This window comes from Capra hircus, chromosome 26, assembly GCF_001704415.2.
Source record: "Capra hircus breed San Clemente chromosome 26, ASM170441v1, whole genome shotgun sequence".
NCBI lineage: Eukaryota > Metazoa > Chordata > Mammalia > Artiodactyla > Bovidae > Capra > Capra hircus.
The window spans coordinates 34924036-34942908 of NC_030833.1; the positions used below are offsets into that span (position 1 = coordinate 34924036).

General features: G+C 38.4%; 1 protein-coding gene across 1 annotated transcript in view; it reads left to right on the forward strand.

Moving 5' to 3' along the window:
- Positions 4419-18873, forward strand: part of LOC108633308 (cytochrome P450 2C31-like) — a 49951-nt gene continuing 35496 nt past the window's right edge. The window contains exons 1-4 of the mRNA XM_018041111.1: positions 4419-4611; positions 11370-11532; positions 13100-13249; positions 18412-18572. Coding sequence (XP_017896600.1) covers positions 4444-4611; positions 11370-11532; positions 13100-13249; positions 18412-18572 — 642 coding nt within the window. The 5' untranslated portion in view covers positions 4419-4443. The remainder of the gene's footprint in view (positions 4612-11369; positions 11533-13099; positions 13250-18411; positions 18573-18873) is intronic.

The window sequence follows — 18873 nt, forward strand, 5'->3', positions numbered from 1 at the left end:
AAGAACCCGCCTGCCAATGCAGGAAATATAAGAGAGTTGGTTTCCATCCCTGGGTTGGGCATTTTTCCTGGAGGAGGGCATGGCAACCCACTCCTGCTGGTGTCCAGCCCCGGTGGATCCAGGGTGATTTGAAGGTGGGGGCAGAGTTGGTGTCCTTGGAAATAACTTATTTAATCACAGATAGAGAGGGATTAGAAAATTAGCAGAGAAAAAGAGGCTGAATAACTTGGTTTACATGGAATACCAATCACCACCTATGTAGGCCACAGGCATCTTCCCATCCTCCTGAAGGAGAGGAGGCACTGAGGTCCCCCGGTCCGATCTTAGAAGCCTAGGCAAAATTAGCAGGCTTGGTGGGTACTCATGCACCAGATGGGAATTCGGCCAGAAAAACAGGGAGCAAGAAAGAAGCAACATGGGGGAATCAGTCTTTCTGGAAACTGATCCCATTTCTTTACTTCTTAGGTTTGCTTATATACCTTTTTTTACACATAGGGATGAATACAGAGTCACGCGGGGGTCAGCAGTCCTGACTTTTATCAAAATCAGGTGCTTTACATAAAAAAATATCTCAGGGGTTTTACATCATCTTCTGGCCATGAGGCCTGCTGACATTTTACAACCCTTTCTTTCTGATAACCAAAAATCTTATTTTTTCCAAGGGTGTTTTTTCTTAAACCAGGCACCAAATAAAGTTGCATTCCTATAGGGTGAGGGTGTAGTGAGTTACAATCAAGAAAGGAATTTATTTAACCCAAGGTTAACATGATTAATCTTAAAGGTTAACACCTATTTCTCCTATATGCTAGTTATATTCATTTTAAGGGCAGGGAATATGGAGATTTAGCAGCAAACATCAGCCCAACAAATGAAAATCCTTTCACCAATGTTCCCCTTAAGATCTATTTAGTCTTAAGATAGTGATAAAGTTACATTTTTACATAGCAAGGACACAGTGATTTATAACAAAGTATAGTGATCTATTACAAAAGAGAAAATTCATTAACTCAAAAAGTCTAGTATTGCTAACCTTAAAAACTACTATATTTCCTTTGCTATATTCCAAATACATTGATTAATATATTTCCAGTTGCCTAAGGATATGGAGGCCTGGTGGCAATCACTGACTCAACAATGAGAAGAGCCCTGTGCTAATTAAGACTCTCAAAATACTCCAAAACTCTCTGTGCTGTTTATGGTTGAGAGTAGTGTGCAGAAGTATGGATAATCCTGTCACACAAGCTAGTCTGCCAGCAGAGAGGTTTGACCTGAGACACCCTTGTCACACCCAGGGCAGGAAATTAGCAGCGATTATTGGCACAACAAATGAAAAAACCCTTCACCAATATAATTCCTAACCAACCCACTATACTAATAATTTCTAACTCCCCAAAAGAATTTGCCTTTAGTAAGTCTAAAACATCTCGTGCCTCTCAGGTTGGGAGGCTGTAAACAATCACATGTGGCTGGACGAACCTATACAGGCAGGCTAGATAACCTTCAGAGGAGCCCGTAAGCTGAAACACCTGTCACGCCCAGGAATTTTTATTGACTTAGAGCTGCAAGTTAACTCCTTCTCTGAGAGAAATGGTTATGGGGGAGAGCCCCCCGTAAAGTCAGAGGTGTAGGTGAGAGCATAAAACAGACTCTGGTTTTGGGGTTAGATGCTCGGGGACAGGGGGTTTCCCAAGCCTCCTTCCTCATGACCTTTGCCATGGGCGGAGTTCCTCACGCTGGCCCCCGGCACACGCCAGTATTCTCGCTTGGAGAATCTCATGGACAGAAGAGCCTAGTGGGCTATAGTTCATGTGATTGCAAAGAGTCAGACATGACTGAAGTGACCTAGCATGCATGTATTACCTAAATTAATTAATTAAATGTTATTCAAACTAAGTATCCAGATATACCTGAAATAACTGTTGTTGATGTACTTGCTAGCAATAAAGGACATTCTAGAACCATTTTCCATACAACTTTTGGGGTAATTTTCATCATTGCTATTGTTTGCACTTGATTTTTGTACACAGAATTCACTTTTAGCCTTCATATTTCTTCGGTCCATACTGGTCTTGGGCTGTATATTCAGGAGGTGCTTCTGATAAAAACCCATGCAGTCTTTGCAGGAAATGAGAAGTCATAGAGCCTCACTTGATGATTTTTACCTCATGCTTAATAGACTTCATTCTTTTATATTGTCCTTAGCTGGACTGATCAAGCTTTCTTCATTTCATTTTGCTTTTCTTCTATTAAAAGGAAAGATATTTTATTTTAGGTGTATTTTAAACTTTTAGGCAAAATTTTGGTATTGTAAGTGCTTGTATCTTTCTATATAATTAAAAATTAGAATTACTATTGATAGCCTTACTAGAATAAGACAGACCACTCTCTAAATGCTGACAACTTCCTACCCTCTATATCAGCTTGCATATTTTGTTAGAAACATCTAGAATTTTAGCCCTCTTTTCCTTATGAAAAATAACTTGATAATTTCTTTAAGCTTTGCTACCACATTCTCAGTTATTATTTAGACTCAAAAGTTTTGCTTGCCTTTTGTACATCATTAATTTTGTGTCCCACTTTCTCCCCTTTTGGGGATATGTTTTTATTTTTTTTGGAGTTTTTCTTCAGGTAATTATTTCAGAAATGATTTCAAGATTATAAAACTCTGAATGTTCACATGTCCAAAAGTGCCTATATGTTTCTTACTTATTTTATTTTGGGCTCTACAACAGAGCACAGGACCTTAGTGCCCTGACCAGGGATTGAACCCGTGCTCCCTGCAGTGGAAGCATGGAGTCTTAGCCACTAGACCACCAGGGAAGGCCCCCAAATGTCTATACTTTGACCTTATGGTTGAATTGAGTTTATCCGGTATAGAATAATAATTTTGAAAATCATTTCCTATTGAGCTTTTGAAGATTTTACTTGACTGTTTTTAATCATTTATAAGCATTGTGTAAGGAAAGATTTATTCTAAATTGAGTCTCATTCTTTGTAACTTCCTTTATTTCTTTTCTCTTTGTAACTTTCTTTTTCTCTTTAAAAGTTTCCAGGGTTTTATTTTCCCTTGTTATTCTCATGCTTCACAAGATTTTGGGAGTGTGGATCTTTTCTCTGTAATCCTGTCTAGAATTTGGTGGATTCTTTGGATTTTTCATCATTGTAGGAAAAATGTATTCAATTTCCTTTTCTTATTATTGTTTGCTTATTTTTCTCTCTCCTCAAAACTCCTGTGATAAAGTCACTAGGATTTCTATTGATAGAACTATTTCCTATACTACTTAATTTGTTTAATGTTTTCATCATTACTATTTTGTACTCTACCTTTGTGGAAACCCATGTTACTGCTAAATCTTACTGCTGTTTAAAATAAGTGAAAATGGAACTAAATCTATTTTATTACTCAGCGTATCCATTTATTGAAAAATATTTTTTGCCACCACATACTTAATTACCAAGAACCTCTCAGTTTTCTAATAACTTTTTCTTTTCCATGGCTAAATTTATCTGATGATACACTTATCTTAACTATTCCATTTTCACTAAGTTAAGTCCTTCAAGGAATAGTTTTCTGACTTTTAAGTTTGATGCTTATTATGCAATTGGAGGTCGTCAAATATCTTTTGAGTCTTGGAATTTTGTTCACATCTGTGAGTTTCTAGACATTTTCAAATATTTATAGTATTGACTGCTGGAGTGTATTTTTTCACCTAGGTGTGAACATAGAATGTTTGCTCTGGCTATGTGATCCTTATTGGAAATGGGTATGCACAGCAGCGGGGAGGGTGATATGCAGCCACGGGACCTTCCACTGATGTCTTTGAGTGACTTCTTTCCTTGACTTGTTATTCCTGTTCCTGTCTACTGTCTGCTGACCAGCATCTCCTCTGGAAGCAAGTGGTGTCAGAACTCCTGGCACCAAAAAAGGGCTCTGTGAGAACTAGTGGGATAACTCTACTCTTTTCTAAGATAAGACCAGCCCCCTATTCCTTTCTTTATTTGTCCTGCCCCTTCTTCTGTTTTCACCTGGCCTTTCCATGGATTTTATGAGAAAAAGCTCTAAGAGAGTGCTTCTTTTTCTGCTTAATGATGAGCAGAGACACTCTCATCATTTGTTGTGATTGTGAATTCCAGTCCTTTGAAACTCTGATAGCTTCAATTTTACTAGTAAAATATGGCCATCTCTGTGAAAGTGAAATAATGTTTAGTTGAGATTTCCATTGAAACTTACATGTTTATCAATACTAATGTAACCTTTTGTTTAAATATCTATTGACAAGCCAAAGTGCACTGATGATAAAGCAATATTTATTTAAAAGTTCAAGACTTATTGCATGTTTGGTGATAAGCTTGCACTTAGTTTGTTTGTTTTTTCCTTTGCACTTAGTTTTTATAACGTGTTTGAATTGTAAACTTTCAGTTGCCCTTACACAAAGTGCACCAATGGATCTTTTTGTAGTTCTGGTGATCTGTCTTTCTATTTTGATTTTCCTTTTTCTATGGAATCAGAGGCATGCCAAAGGGAAGCTGCCACCTGGGCCCACTCCTCTCCCAATTGTTGGAAATATTCTCCAGATAAATGTTAAGGATTTCAGCAAATCCATAAGCAAGGCAAGTATGATTACTTTTCCTCCAGTTGTTTGTAATGAGTAAATAAGACTGCCCTATGTTTTGTCCCAGACTACATAGTCCCAGACAACATGTTTGTTAAAAGCGGTTTTAAAGGGGAGTTCCCATTGGACACCTGGACATGGTTTTATTTATTTATTCATTGTTATTTATTTTTATTTTTGGCTGTGCTGGGTCTTCATTACTGTGCACAGGCTTTCTCTAGTTGTGGCAAGCAGAAACTACACTCTAGTTGTAGTGTGCGGGCTTCTCCTTGCCATGACTTCTCTTGTTGCAATAGACAGACTCTGTGGCTCGTGGGCTTCAGTAGTTGCCCTTCACAGTCTCCAGAGCATAGGCTCAGTAGCTGTGGCACTCAGACCTGTTGTCTGCAACATGTGGGGTTTTCCAAGACCAGGGATCAAACCAGATTCCCTTGCATTGTGAGGCAGTTTCTTAACCACTGGATTACCAGGGGAACCCTGTTAATTTATTTTCAACTGAGCTAAAGTTGATTTACAATATTATGTTAGTTTCAAGTGAGAATATAGAGAATTTTATAGATTATGCTCCTTTGAAATTTATTATAAATTATAGGCTGTATTCCCTGTGCTGAACAATTTACCCTTGTAGTTTATTTGTTTTATACATAGTAGTCTATAGTTTTTAATCCCCTTCTGCTCATTTCCCCTTCCATTTTTCTTGTTGCCCACTGGTAACCACTAGTTTATTCTCTATGTATGTGAGCCTGTTTATATTCTGTTCAATTTATTCATTTTATTTTAAAAAATAAAAATGATAACATAGAGTATTTTTCCTTCTCTGTCTGACTTACTTCACTAAGTGTAATGCCCTCCAGATTGATTTATGTTATTGCAAATGGCAAAATTTCATTCTCTTTTATGGTGAAGTTGGCAAAGAATCTGCCCACAATGTGGGAGACCTGAGTTCCATACCTGGGTTGAGAAAGATCCCCTGGAGAAGGGAATGGCTACCCACTTCAAAATTCTTGCCTGGAGAATTCCATGGACAGAGGAGCCTGGTGGGCTACAGTCTCAGTTCAGTTCAGTCCCTCAGTCATGTCTGACTCTTTGTGACCCCATGAATTGCAGCACGCCAGGCCTCCCTGTCCATCACCAACTCCCGGAGTTCACTCAAACTCACGTCCATCGAGTCGGTGATGCCATTCAGCCATCTTATCCTCTGTCATCCCCTTCTCCTCCTGCCCCCAATCCCTCCCAGCATCAGAGTCTTTTCCAATGAGTCAACTTTTTGCATGAGGTGGCCAAAGTACTGGAATTTCAGCTTTAGCATCATTCCTTCCAAAGAACACCCAGGACCAATCTCCTTCAGAATGGATTGGTTGGATCTCCTTGCAGTCCAGTCTAGGTGGTCGCAAAGACTTGGACACAGCTTAGTGACTAACACTTTCACTTCACTAGGAGGCAGATCCAAAAATACATGCTATGAGTCATGTCATGGAGTATACAGCCTATGTTTCCTTCCAGGTGTTTTACGGTTTCTGGTCTTACATTTAAGTCTTCCACCATTTTTGAGTTAAGATTTATATATAGTATGAGAAAATGTTTGTTTCTGTGTTGTTCAATCACTGAGTCTTGTCTGACTCTTTGCGACCCATGGACTACAGCATGCCAGGATACTCTGTCTTCCACTATCTCCTGGAGTTTGCTCAAACTCATGTCCATTGAGTCAGTGGTGCTATCTAACCATCTCAGCATCTGCCACCCTCATCTCCTTTGTCTTCAGTCTTTCTCCGTATGAGGGTCTTTTCCAATGATTTGGCTCTTCCCATCAGGTTGCCAAAGTATTGGAGCTTTAGCTTGATTAACAGTCCTTCCAATGAATATTCAGGACTGATTTCCTTTAGGATGGACTGGTTGGATCTCCTTGCAGTCCAAGGGGCTCAAGAGTTTTCTCCAATACCGCAATTCAAAAACATCAGTTCTTCAGTGCTCAGTCTTCTTTATGATTCACCTCTCACATCCATACATGACTACTAGAAAAACTATAGCTTTGACTATATGAACCTTTGTCAGCAAAGTGATGTCTCTGATTTTTGATATGCTGCCTAGATGTGTCATAGCTTTTCTTCCAAGGAGGAAACATCTTTTAATTTCATGGCTGCAGTCACTGTCCCCAGTGATTTTGGAACCCAAAAAATAAAATCTGTCACTACTTCCACTTTTCCCCTTCTGTTTGCCATGAAAAAATGGGACCAGATCCTATGATTTTTGTTTTTTGAATGCTGTTTTAAGTCAGCTTTTTCACTTTTCTCTTTCACCCTCCTATAGTTCCTCTTCCCTCCTACCATTAGATTGGTATCATCTGCATATCTGAGGTTATTGATATTTCTGCTGGTAACCTTGATGCCAGCTTATGATTCATCCAGCCCAGCATTTCATATGATATACTCTCCATATAAGCAGGGTGACAATATACAGCTTTGTTTTACTCCTTTCCCAATTTTGAACCAGTCAATTGTTTCATGTTCAGTTTTAACTGCTGCTTCTTTACCCACATTCAGGTTTCACAGCAGACAGGTAAGGTGGTCTGGTACTCCCATCTCTTTAAGAATTTTTCAGTTTGTCGTGATCCACACAGTGGAAGGATTTAGTGTAGTCAATGAAGCAGACGTAGATATTTTTCTGGAATTCGCCTGCTTTCTCCTGGAAGAGGATGAGATGGTCGGTTGGCTTCACTGACTCAATGAACATGAGGTTGAGTAAACTCTGGGAGTTGGTGATGGACAGGGAGATCTGGCGTGCTGCAGTCCATGGGGTCACAAAGAGTTGGACATAACTGAGCGACTGAACTGAACTGAACCTGCTTTCTTTATGATCCAGTGAATGTTGGCAGTTTGATCTCTAGTTCCTCTGCCTTTTCTAAACCCAGCTTTTGCATCTGGAAGGTGTCTATTCATGTGCTGCTGAAGCTATCTTAAAAGATTTTGAGCCTAACCTTACTAGCATGTGAAATATTTTAATTTAATTCTTTTACATGTAGCTGTCTAGTTTTCCTCACACCACTTAGTGAAGAAATTGCCTTTTCCCCACTGTATGTTTTTGTGTCTTTTTTCACGGATTCGTTGTTCGTGTAAGTGTGGGTTATTTTCTGGGATATATGTTCTGCTCCATAGACCTGTGTCCATTTTTGTGCCAGTACAATTCTTTTTGATTACTGTAACTTTGTACTGCAGTCTGACATCAGGGAGTATGGTACTTTCAGTTCTGTTCTTTCTTTGGATATCTTTGTCTACTTGGGATCGTTTGCGTTTCCATACATATTTTAGAATTACCTGTTGTAGTACTTTGAAAATTACACTGGCATTTTGGCAGGATTTGCTTTGAATCTGTTGATTTCCTTGAATAATATGTAGTATGTTCTTTATAACAATATTAACTTTCCTTGTCCATGAGCATGTTATGTCTTCCCATCTATTTGTATTGTCTTTTTTTTTTATCAGCATCTTACAGTTTTCTGAGTACATGTCTTTTACTTCCTTGGTTAATTAGATTTATTGCTTGGAATTTTATTCTCTTCTATGTGATGATAAATGGGATTGGTTTATTAATTTCTCTTTCTGATAGTTTGTTCTTAGTGTTTAGAAATGGAACAGATTTCTGTATGTTAATTTTTTATCCTAAAACTTTTCCAAATTCATTCATGAGCTCTAGAAGACTTTTGTTGGGATTTTTAGAATTTTGGACAGCAAGGAGTCCAACCAGTTCATCCTAAAGGAAATCAGTCCTGAATATTCATTGGAAGGACTGATGTTGAAGCTGAAACTCCTATACTTTAGCCACCTGATGCTAAGAGCTGACTCATTGGAAAAGACCCTGATGCTGGGAAAGATTGAGGGTAGGAGGAGAAGGGGACGACAGAGGACGAGATGGTTGGATGGCATCACTGACTCAATGGACATGAGTTTGAGTAAACCCCGGGAGTTGGTGATGGACAAGGAGACCTGGCATGCTGCAGTTCATTGAGTTGCAAACAGTCGGACATGACTGAGTGACTGAACTGAACTTTGAATTTGGTATAGATAGTCTTGTGTCATCTACAAATAAGAACAGTTTTACCTCATTATTTTCAATTTCAATTCCTTTTATTTCTGTTTCTTTGATTGCTATGGCTTTGATTTCTAATATGATATTTTAAGTAAAATTGGCAAGAATGGGCATCCTTGTCTTGTTCTTGATTTTAGAGAAAATGCTTTCAGCTTTTCACTGTGAAGTATGATGATGATAGCTGTAGACTTATCATATACACGATTTTTTAATTATGTTGAAGTATGTTGCCTCTATACCAACTTTGTGGAGAATTTTAAATCTTAAATGGATATCGGATTTTATAAAAAACGTTTCTACATCTATTGAACTATCATATGATTTTATTTTTCCATTTGTTAATGTCGTGTATAGCATTGATTAATTTGAGAATATTGAACCATACTTGCATCCCTGGGATTAATCCCACTTGTCCATGATGTATGACACCCAGATATGATTTTAGATGGTATACAGTTAAAGGTTGCCAGAATGGAGTGAGATCAATGAGATCATTGCTGATATTGTCAAAAGTAGGAATTCTCTGTCCATGTTGGGACCTATGTGTCCTTTATAGCATTTATTTTTGGTGAATTCTAATGGCAATGAAATTGCTTTAATTTTTAAAGAGTGCATAGTTACAGAGTAACAACCCCCAAATTTCCTGAAAGAATACATTGATTTGAAATCAAGGAAATAACCAAGTTTCAAGAGATCTCACAGTTTTTGTTGTATTTGGTCAATGAATGAATAACTGTTCTATAGCTCTTTAAATCTTGAAGGAATTATCTGAAATCTGACTTCTCTGGGAAAGGAAGTTATGAGAGTACCTCCCCTGGAAGCTCCTCCTTCTGTATATCAGACTCTGGTTTTGAAGAGATTGTGTTAGCACCCCAGCTCATACACTTGTTAACTCACAGCCTTGGTCAAATTTTAAAAATCTCTGAGCTTTAATTTCTATTTCTTTAAACCGTGAATAATAATTATCATGCACAAATTTTAATACCTGAGCTTAACAAGGTACTGAATGCCTATTTTCAGTCCCAGGTGTGTCAGATGCTGGAAAGTTTCAAAGTGAAAGAGTGAAAATTTAATCACTCAGTCTTGTCCTACTCTTTGCAACCCCATGAACTGTAGCCCACCAGCCAGTCTCCTCTGTCCATGGAATTCTCCAAGCAAGAATACTAGAGTGGGTAGCTCTTCCCTTCTTCAGGGGATCTTCTCAACCTAGGGACTGAACCCATGTCTCCCACATGGCAGGCAGGTTCTTTAACTATCCAAGCAGTGAATTAAAACAAACAAAAAAGAGTGAGCAGTACGGAATTTACAGTCTAGATGGTAGGCATGTATTTATGAAACAATCATGCAAATAAGTGCATGATTACAAACCATGTAATAGGAACACGGTAGAAAAAGGTGATGTAGTTTAAAGGATTACAGGTAGGAGGCATAGTCAGTAAGGGTTCTCTGTGGAAGTGAAATTGGAGCTGAGATCTGAAAAATAATTAGACATTAACTGGATAAAATACAGGTAAATGTTTGTTCCATCTTTTTTTTCAGTCTGGAGCAGACTTAGTTATTGGAATGTCTGAAAGAGGACCAATTTGTCGCCCAGAGAGTAGGTTAGAGCATGGTGTGACATGAGATTAGGCAGGTAAGAAGGGACCAGAGTATGTAGATCTTACAGGGATTTTAAGAATATTGGTCTTTAGCGTAACAATATGGTGTTCTTTAACATATGCTTTGTGAAATGGGTTGCTGTAGGGAGAATGAATTATAAGGTAGCAAAAGAACTCAAATATTGGACAAGTTGAAAGAGTGAGTCTATACCATGTAGTACACTAAATAAACTGCCATGACAGAAAGACCACAATAATGCAGTGACTTAAGGAAGACAGTTTATTTCTGCCTTCCACATAGAAGGCATAGAGTTAAGTGCTGCTGGGCTGCCTCTCCTCCACCAGGTCTTTCAGAGAACCAGATCTTCTCAGTCTTGTGGTTTACCATCCTGCGCTCTAAGGCTGTTGTTCTCATTTGCAGTCACAGAGGGGTCATCTCCATGCTGTCATTTCAACCTATGGATATTTGGAGAAATGTGTTGTCACCCATTTATGCCAGTGTAGAATTTGTGCACATCCCTTCTGCTTATCTCAGTTCGTGGAAACTTATTTACATCATCACACTGGGAAGATGGAAAATGTCTGTGGCTACGTCCTTGTGTCTTTTGAAGGTTTAGAGGTCTCTGGTGCTAAAGATGTGGAGAATGGATGATGAGGGGATGGTATTAGCCTGCTTGTGCGAGAGATGGAGCACCTTCCTTTAAACAGAAGAAACATATCATTTATTGCCACTATAAGAAGGAAGGAGCAATGATAGGTTTAGCAGAAAAAAGCTTAATAGAATAATACTAATAAAATTCATACTATGGCCTTTGTCACAGAGTAGGAGCTGAATAAAGAATAACTGTTGATGGTGATGATAATAATTACAGTATTCCTAATAATATAATGATAATTACCATTGTAGTCAAGTGATGTCATATTAAATTACTTGTTCTGGATATTGAAAACTCTTATAATGGGTGAATCTTAAGAAGATTAAAAATATTTCCCACCTTATCTACATTTTCCTACATTATCCACATTTTCAGTTTTGAAATGCTCACTGTTCTTGCATCCCCTGTTCCTTTTCCAGCTAGCAGAAGATTATGGTCCTGTGTTCACTCTGTATTTTGGCATGAAGCCCACTGTGGTGTTGCATGGATATGAAGCAGTGAAGCAAGTCCTGATTGATCAGAGTGAGGAATTTTCTGGCAGAGGTAGTTTACCAGTGGTAGACAACATCAACAAGGGATTAGGTATGCATCTATTTGGGGAGTGTGTGGGAATTGTAGGTTGAAAGATTCAAATAGGCTAAGGAATTGAGAAATTATAGGTAATAGAGAAGTTTATTAAAGCATCATCATTAAACAGTTTTCTATGGATCATTAATCCATATTTAAAATTATGAAGATGACACAGTCTGAATGAAACATTAAGTGCAGTGAAAACAAATCTTCCAACCACTAATGTTCTATAATAAATTATGGCAAGGTAAGAAAATGAGAAAGAGACAGAGAGAAAAAGAAAGGAGGAAAATGACAATAAATTATCCTATTTATTGAATATTTTGCTTTCTGGCCTGAGTCATGGTTGCTAAGAGACTAGTTTTGGAAGCTTGCATAATATATTCATGGAACCAACAAAAGTTTGAAGTATGTACATTGCATTCAATTTCCTATTCTTGTTAGAAAAAAAAAGCAAAACAAATTTTTTTATCCACTAGAATGTAATACAAAGCATAAAGCACAAATATGCTCTGAAAAGAGGGTTATGGGGAAAGACAATAAATATAAATTAGAATATTAAATAAAATCTTTTGAAATCAAATACTTGCTCTATTGGTCATCTGTGTTTTAATAGCTAGACCTTAAACTGTCCCATACTCTGTGAGTCACTGGCTTCTTACAAAAATAATGTCTGAATAGGGTCACTTCATCCTTTACATTGTTCTTTAAGGTCTTATTTGGCAAGGTCCTTATGAGCATTTTCTTTTCCTCTGATCTTGTCCTTGGCTCTGGAAGTGTGACATTGAACTTTCTTGGTACAATGTCAAAGACAGATGACAGACAGTGCATGTATTTGATTTCAGAAGGTTTTCTTTAATATTCTAATTTATATTTATTGTGTTTCCACATGACCCTCTTTTTAGAGCATTTTTGTGCTTTATGCTTTGTATTATAGACCTAGCCTAGCTGTGGGGTTGTCAGAAGCGTGTGGCAGGGACCCACTGGGTAGAACATGGGAAGACATCCGTATTTTGGGGAAGAGATTAGCAAATAGAGGGAAAATGTCAAAATGGGAAGAGCTATGGCCATGTCCCTTACTCGAGGGATAGATTTTCATGAGCTTCCTTTCAATACGCAAGTGCTGTTTATCCCTGTCTTAAGAATTGACTCTTTTGTTGTTTCTCCTACAGTTCATTTTCAGTGCACAAATCAATCCTGAAAACTTAACCTATAACTTGGACTCTATGGATTGTTAGCTGAATCATCAAAGAGCAAGCATTTTGCCTCTATGATTTTCAGCATCCTCATAAGTAAACTGGAGAAAAAACACTTGGTTCTTAGCATTGTTCTGAATTTTGCAGGAGCTAATGGATAAGGAAGAGTGTAGTAATATGTAAAACCAAGAGTCTTGACAGTAAGCTACAAGCTGGGTTAAAAGAGGAGGAGGCAGGAAATGAAGGGCCCGATAGGAATTCCTGAGGCTGTCACTACTATGTTTAATCCTGGCTGAAGTGTCCTGTTATTTCCTGGTTTAAAGACTCTCAGCTAGAATTCATGGCAATGGATGATTCTCTATTTTTGGTTTTCATCCTGATAGGAATTGCTTTCAGCAATGGAGAACAATGGAAGCAAACTCGACGTTTCTCCCTCATGGTTTTGAGGAATATGGGGATGGGGAAGAGGACTATTGAACACAGAATTCAAGAGGAAGCCTTGTGTTTGGTGGAAGCATTAAAAAAAACCAATGGTGGGTATTTCTTTATGTAATTAGCAGTAACTGCTGGGGTAGACCAAATGCTATTACAAGTAGACTACAGAGTGGTAACGGCTCAAATACAACAGAAGTTGACTTTCTGCTCCCATGACAGTAGTAGGAGGTGAAGTTGCTGGCTTAATGGCCTTTTCAAGCACCTGGTTTCCACGACCTTTGATTCCTTCAACATATGAATGCCTTCCTGTGGCTCCCAGAGTTCATCTCTGAATGGTAGAGCGGGGGGGTGGGGGTGGTAGTAAAGAAGAAAGAAAAGAACAAATAATGTTTTTAATAGGTGAGATATGGCACTCACACACAACAGTTCTTTCATATCCCATGGGCTGTAACTCAGTCACAAGGCCACACCTAAATGTACAAGGAGCTGGGGAATGTGGTTAGCTGTGTGCACAGGAAGATGAGGAGAACATGGATTCTGGTAATATGCTAGTAACTTGAAAGTCTAAGTTCTCTGGTAACTTCTTGAGAAGCATTTCAAATATTTTGCAACATATGCATGTCATGTCATTATGCTATATAGCACCTTAAACTTGAACAGTCCTGTCTATCAGTGATATCTTAGTAAAACTGAAACAAAATTAGTGGTTCAGGTGTGGGCTTCCACTAAATCCCTCTCTGAGTAGCCTGTATTACATCTCCCCTGTGGGTGTGAGGGGAGGGAGCTTCAGTAGCACACATCCACATGTGTGGATGCCCACGCAGGACAGGAAGAGGGGATAGGAGAGAAAGGGGTGCGTCTCCTGACTTGACAGGGAAGGAGTAAGACGAGGATCTTAAGACTGCGCTTTTGTAAAACAAAATGTTTAAATTTGAAGAACATTATGAACTTAATAACACTATATTCTAAATGGTGCTAAACTTCAAGTTTTTTTTTTTTTTAAATCAGTGTTATATTATTGTCCAGATCGGTTTTGCCCCTCAGTTTTTGGTGTTACTCATATAAATAATGCAATTATTACAAATATTTGCATGATTTGGGTTTCTTCTTTTGAGTAAGTTTCTCAAGATGGCAATAAAGTGTCAATGAACTCATTTGAATTTGGTCCATATTATCTAGGAATGGGTGGGAAATCTGGCAGAAGAAGAACACAAGGCTCATCCTGCATAGATTGTTCTCTACTCTTTTGTTCAAATTTAACATATTAAGTAAATATTTTCACATGATTAATTTTTAAATGTTTATCATGAATATTGTTAACAAAATAGAATAGTAGTTCATTATTTTGGATGTACTATAATTTATTTTAGGCCAAATAGATTGCTTTCAGTTTTTTGTTGCTAACAGTCTTAAACAATGCAATCTATATTAATCATTGAACACTCCTGATTATTTTCTAAAGTAAAATTTTGGAAATGCAATTAATAAATCAATAAATACTGGGTTTTAACATGTTGTTGTTGTTCAGTCACTAAATGATACCTGACTGTCACCCCATGAACCACAGCACACCAGGCTTCAATGTTTTTCAGTAAATATCCCCAAGTGTTTGCTCAAATTCATGTACATTAAGCTGGTGATGCCCTCCAGCCATCCCATCCTCTGTCACCCCCTTGTCCTCCTGCCCTCAACCTTTCCCAGCATCAGAGTTGGCTCTTACCATCAGGTGGCCAAAGAATTGGAGCTTCAGCTTCAGCGTCATTCTTCCAATGAATATTCAGGGTTGATTTCCTTTATGATTGACTTGTTTGATCTCCTTGCTGCCTGAGGGACTCTCAAGAGTCTTTTCCAGGATCACAATGGGAAAGCATCAATTCTTTGGCACTCAGCCTTCTTTATGATCCACCTCTTACATCCATGCATGACCACTGGGAAAACCATAGCTTTGACTAGATGGATCTTTGTCAGCAAGCTGATGTCTCTGCTTTTTCATATGTTATCTAGGTTTGTCATAACTTTTATTTCAAGGAGCAAGTGTCTTTTAAACAGATTATTATTAACTGGTTAAATTTTCCCATAGTGAATATGACCTTCTCTCAGCTTCCTTTCCTATGACCACCCAGACTGCTCGAATCCACCGAACTATGGAGACCTCATTCTCTTGGGGTGGCCCAGTTTGTCACTGGTTAACTAACTGTTGTAAGTTTATTTCACACGTTGGGCAGAACATTTTTTCTTGTAATTTCTACTTTTGGGTCCCTACTAAATTTTTTCATTCTGTAGTAAAGTGTTGTGGTACTAGTCACCAGGCAGAAGCAGGATGGATTTCCCACTGAAAATTTAGTACAGCTGTAGAGGTTGGTAGTGATACACACATCTCAATAGGATATGAAAAGTTCTATTACTCACATAATGAGGCTTTCGGGGTATGGCACAGTAGCTAGAAAACCGACTGAAAAATACCTGGAGAAAGCTGGAAAAGGATACCAGCTTGGAATTTTTACAGTGGTTAGGGGCTGGAGTGGGGAAGAGGGTTCCAATGTATAGATCAGGGTTTGTGTGGTTTAAACTTCCTGTTTGTGCCAAAGAAGCAATCACATCAGCTAGTCCATGTGTGAGTAGAAGAAGAAAAAGTAAGGCTTAAAAGTTGCCAGGACTCAAACAACAAAAAATGGTGTCATATTCTCTATTTTATATTGTTAACCTGTTTATAGTTCAGTTCAGATCAGTTGCTCAGTCGTGTCCGGCTCTTTGCAACCGAATGGACTGCAGCACGCCAGGCCCCCCTGTCCATTACCAACTCCCAGAGTCCACTCAGACTCATGTCCATTGAGTTGATGATGCCATCCAACCATCTCATCTTATGTCATCCCCTTCTCCTCCTGCCTTCAATCTTTCCCAGCATCAGAGTCTTTTCAAATGAGTCAATTCTTTTCATCAGATGGTCAAAGTATTGGAGTTTTAGCTTCAGTGTCAGTCCTTCCAATGAATATTCAGGACTGATTTCCTTTAGGATGGACTGATTTGTTCTCCTTGCAGTCCAAGGGACTCTAAAGAGTCTCCTCTTACACCACAGTCAAAAGCATCAATTCTTCAGCTCTCAGCTTCCTTATAGTCCAATTCTCATATCCAAACATGATTACTGGAAAAACTATAGCTTTGACTAGACAGGCATTTGTTGGCAAAGTAATGTCTCTGTTTTTTTAATATGTTGTCTAGGTTGGTCATAGCTTTTCTTCCAAGGAGCAAGCGTCTTTTAATTTCATCGCTGCAGTCACCATCTGCAGTGATTTTGGAGCCCCCCAAAATAAAGCCTGTCACTGTTTCCATTCTTTCCTCATCTATTTGCCATGAAGCGATTGGACCAGATGCCATCATCTTAATTTTCTGAATGTTGAGATTTAAGCCAACGTGTTTACTCTCCTCTTTCATTTTCATCAAGAGGGTCTTTAGTTCTTCTTTCCTTTCTGCCATAAGTGTGGTATCATCTGCATATTTGAGGTTATTGACATTTCTCCCTGCAATCTTGATTCTAGCTTGAGCTTCACCCAGCTCAGCATTTCACATGATATACTATGCATATAAGTTAAATAAGCAGGGTGACTATATACAGCTTTGATGTACTCCTTTACCGATTTGGAACTAGTCTGTTGTTCCATGTCCAGTTCTAACTGTTGCTTCTTGACATGCTTACAGGTTTCTCAGGAGGCAGGTAAGGTGGTCTGATAGTCCCATCTCTTGAGGAATCTTCCACAGTTTGTTATGATCCACACAGTTAAAGGCTTTGGTCTAGTCAATAAAGCAGAGGTAGATATTTTTCTGGAACTCTCTTGCTTTTTCTATGATCTAACTGATGTTGCCAATTTGATCTCTGGTTCCTCTGCCTTTCCTAAATCCAGTCTGAACATGTGGAAGTTCATGGTTCACACACTGTTGAAGCCTTGTTTGGAGAATTTTGAACATCACTTTGCAGTGTATGAGATGAGTGCAACTGTGTGGTAGATTGAACGTTCTTTGGCATTGCCTTTTTTTGGGATCAGAATGAAAATTGAACTTTTCCCGTCCTGTGGGCACTGCTGAATTTCCAAACTTGCTGGCATATTGAGTGTAGCACATTTACAGCATCATCTTTTAGGGTTTGAAATTTCTCAACTGGAATTCCATCACTTCCAGTAGCTTTGCTTGTGGTGATGTTTCCTAAGGCCAACTTGACTCACATTCCAGGATATCTGGCTCTAGGTGGGTGACCACACCATCGTGGTTATTTGGGTCATTAAGATCTTTTTTGTGTAGTTCTTCTTTGTATTCTTGCTACCTCTTTTAACTATCTTCTGCTTTTGTTAGGTCCTTACCGTTTCTGTCCTTTATTGTGACTATCTTTGCATGAAATGTTCTTTTTGTATCTCTGATTTTCTTGACGCGATCTCCAGTCTTCAGTCCCTCTCATTATTGTCTTCTGAGAGAAAAGCACACTCAACATTTTTCAATGCATTTTGTAAAATATGATTTCAATTCTCCTCAGTTTCCTTACCTTCGTATTATATTGGTCAGTTTCTTCTGGGTATTTTGAAGACTATCAACACTAAGAGCTAAATTTTATGATTTTAAAAACATTTCGAAATGATCTCCTTCTTGTGTATTACCTTGTGACTTTAATTGGAGAATGATATAAATAGAATAATTGGGAGAAATTTAATAAATAAATTACACAGGATTAGATAATTTTGCTTAGGGAAACACAATTTTATTTTGTTGTTGTTGTTCATTTGTTAAGTCATGTCTTACTCTTTGCAACTCCATGGACTACTGCATGCCAGGCTTTTCTGTACTTCACTACCTCCCAGAGTTTGCTCAAACTCATGTCAGCCCCTTCTCATCTTGCCCTTAGTATTTCCCAGCATCACAGTCCTTTCCAATGCATCAGCTCTTCGGATCAGATGGCCAAAATACTGGAGCTTTAGCTTTAGCACTAATGAATGTTCAGGACTGATTTCCTTCAGGATTCACTGGCTTAGTCTTGCTGTCCAAGGGACTATCAGGAGTCTTCTCCAGCAACACAGTTCGAAAGCATCAATTCTTTAGCACTCAGCCTTCTTTATTGTCCAACTCTCTAAGCATGTTGAATTTATAGTGATGATGGCAGGTCCAGGTTGTTCTAATAATAAAAAAATCTTAGAAATTAACCTTTCTCCATTATTTTATACAGTAAACTATGATTTATTTGAAAATTATATTCCAACTTTCATATATTGTTTTTTAGGATCTCCATGTGATCCTACTTTACTTCTGAGCTATGCTCCCTGCAATGTGATCTGCTCCATTATATTCCAGAATCGTTTTGAATACAGTGATGAAAATTTTCTAACCTTGGCAAAGTATATTCATGAAAATGCAAAAATTGTAAGCACCCCCTGGATTGAGGTAAGGTCAACGTTCTCTTTAAATAAGAAATAACTTTTTATCTAAAGTGATTACCACATTTCTTTGTGCTATTGTTTGGTACCTCTTAGTGAGTTATCATGGAGAAGGAAATGGCAACTCACTTCAGTATTCTTGCGTAGAGAATCCTGTGGCTGGAGGAGTCTGTTGGGCTGCTGTCCATAGGGTTGCACAGAGTCAGACATGACTGAAGCAACTTCGCATACATTGGAGAAGGAAATGATAGCCCACTCCAGTATTCTTGCCTGGAGAATCCCAGGGACAGAGGAGCCTGGTGGGCTGC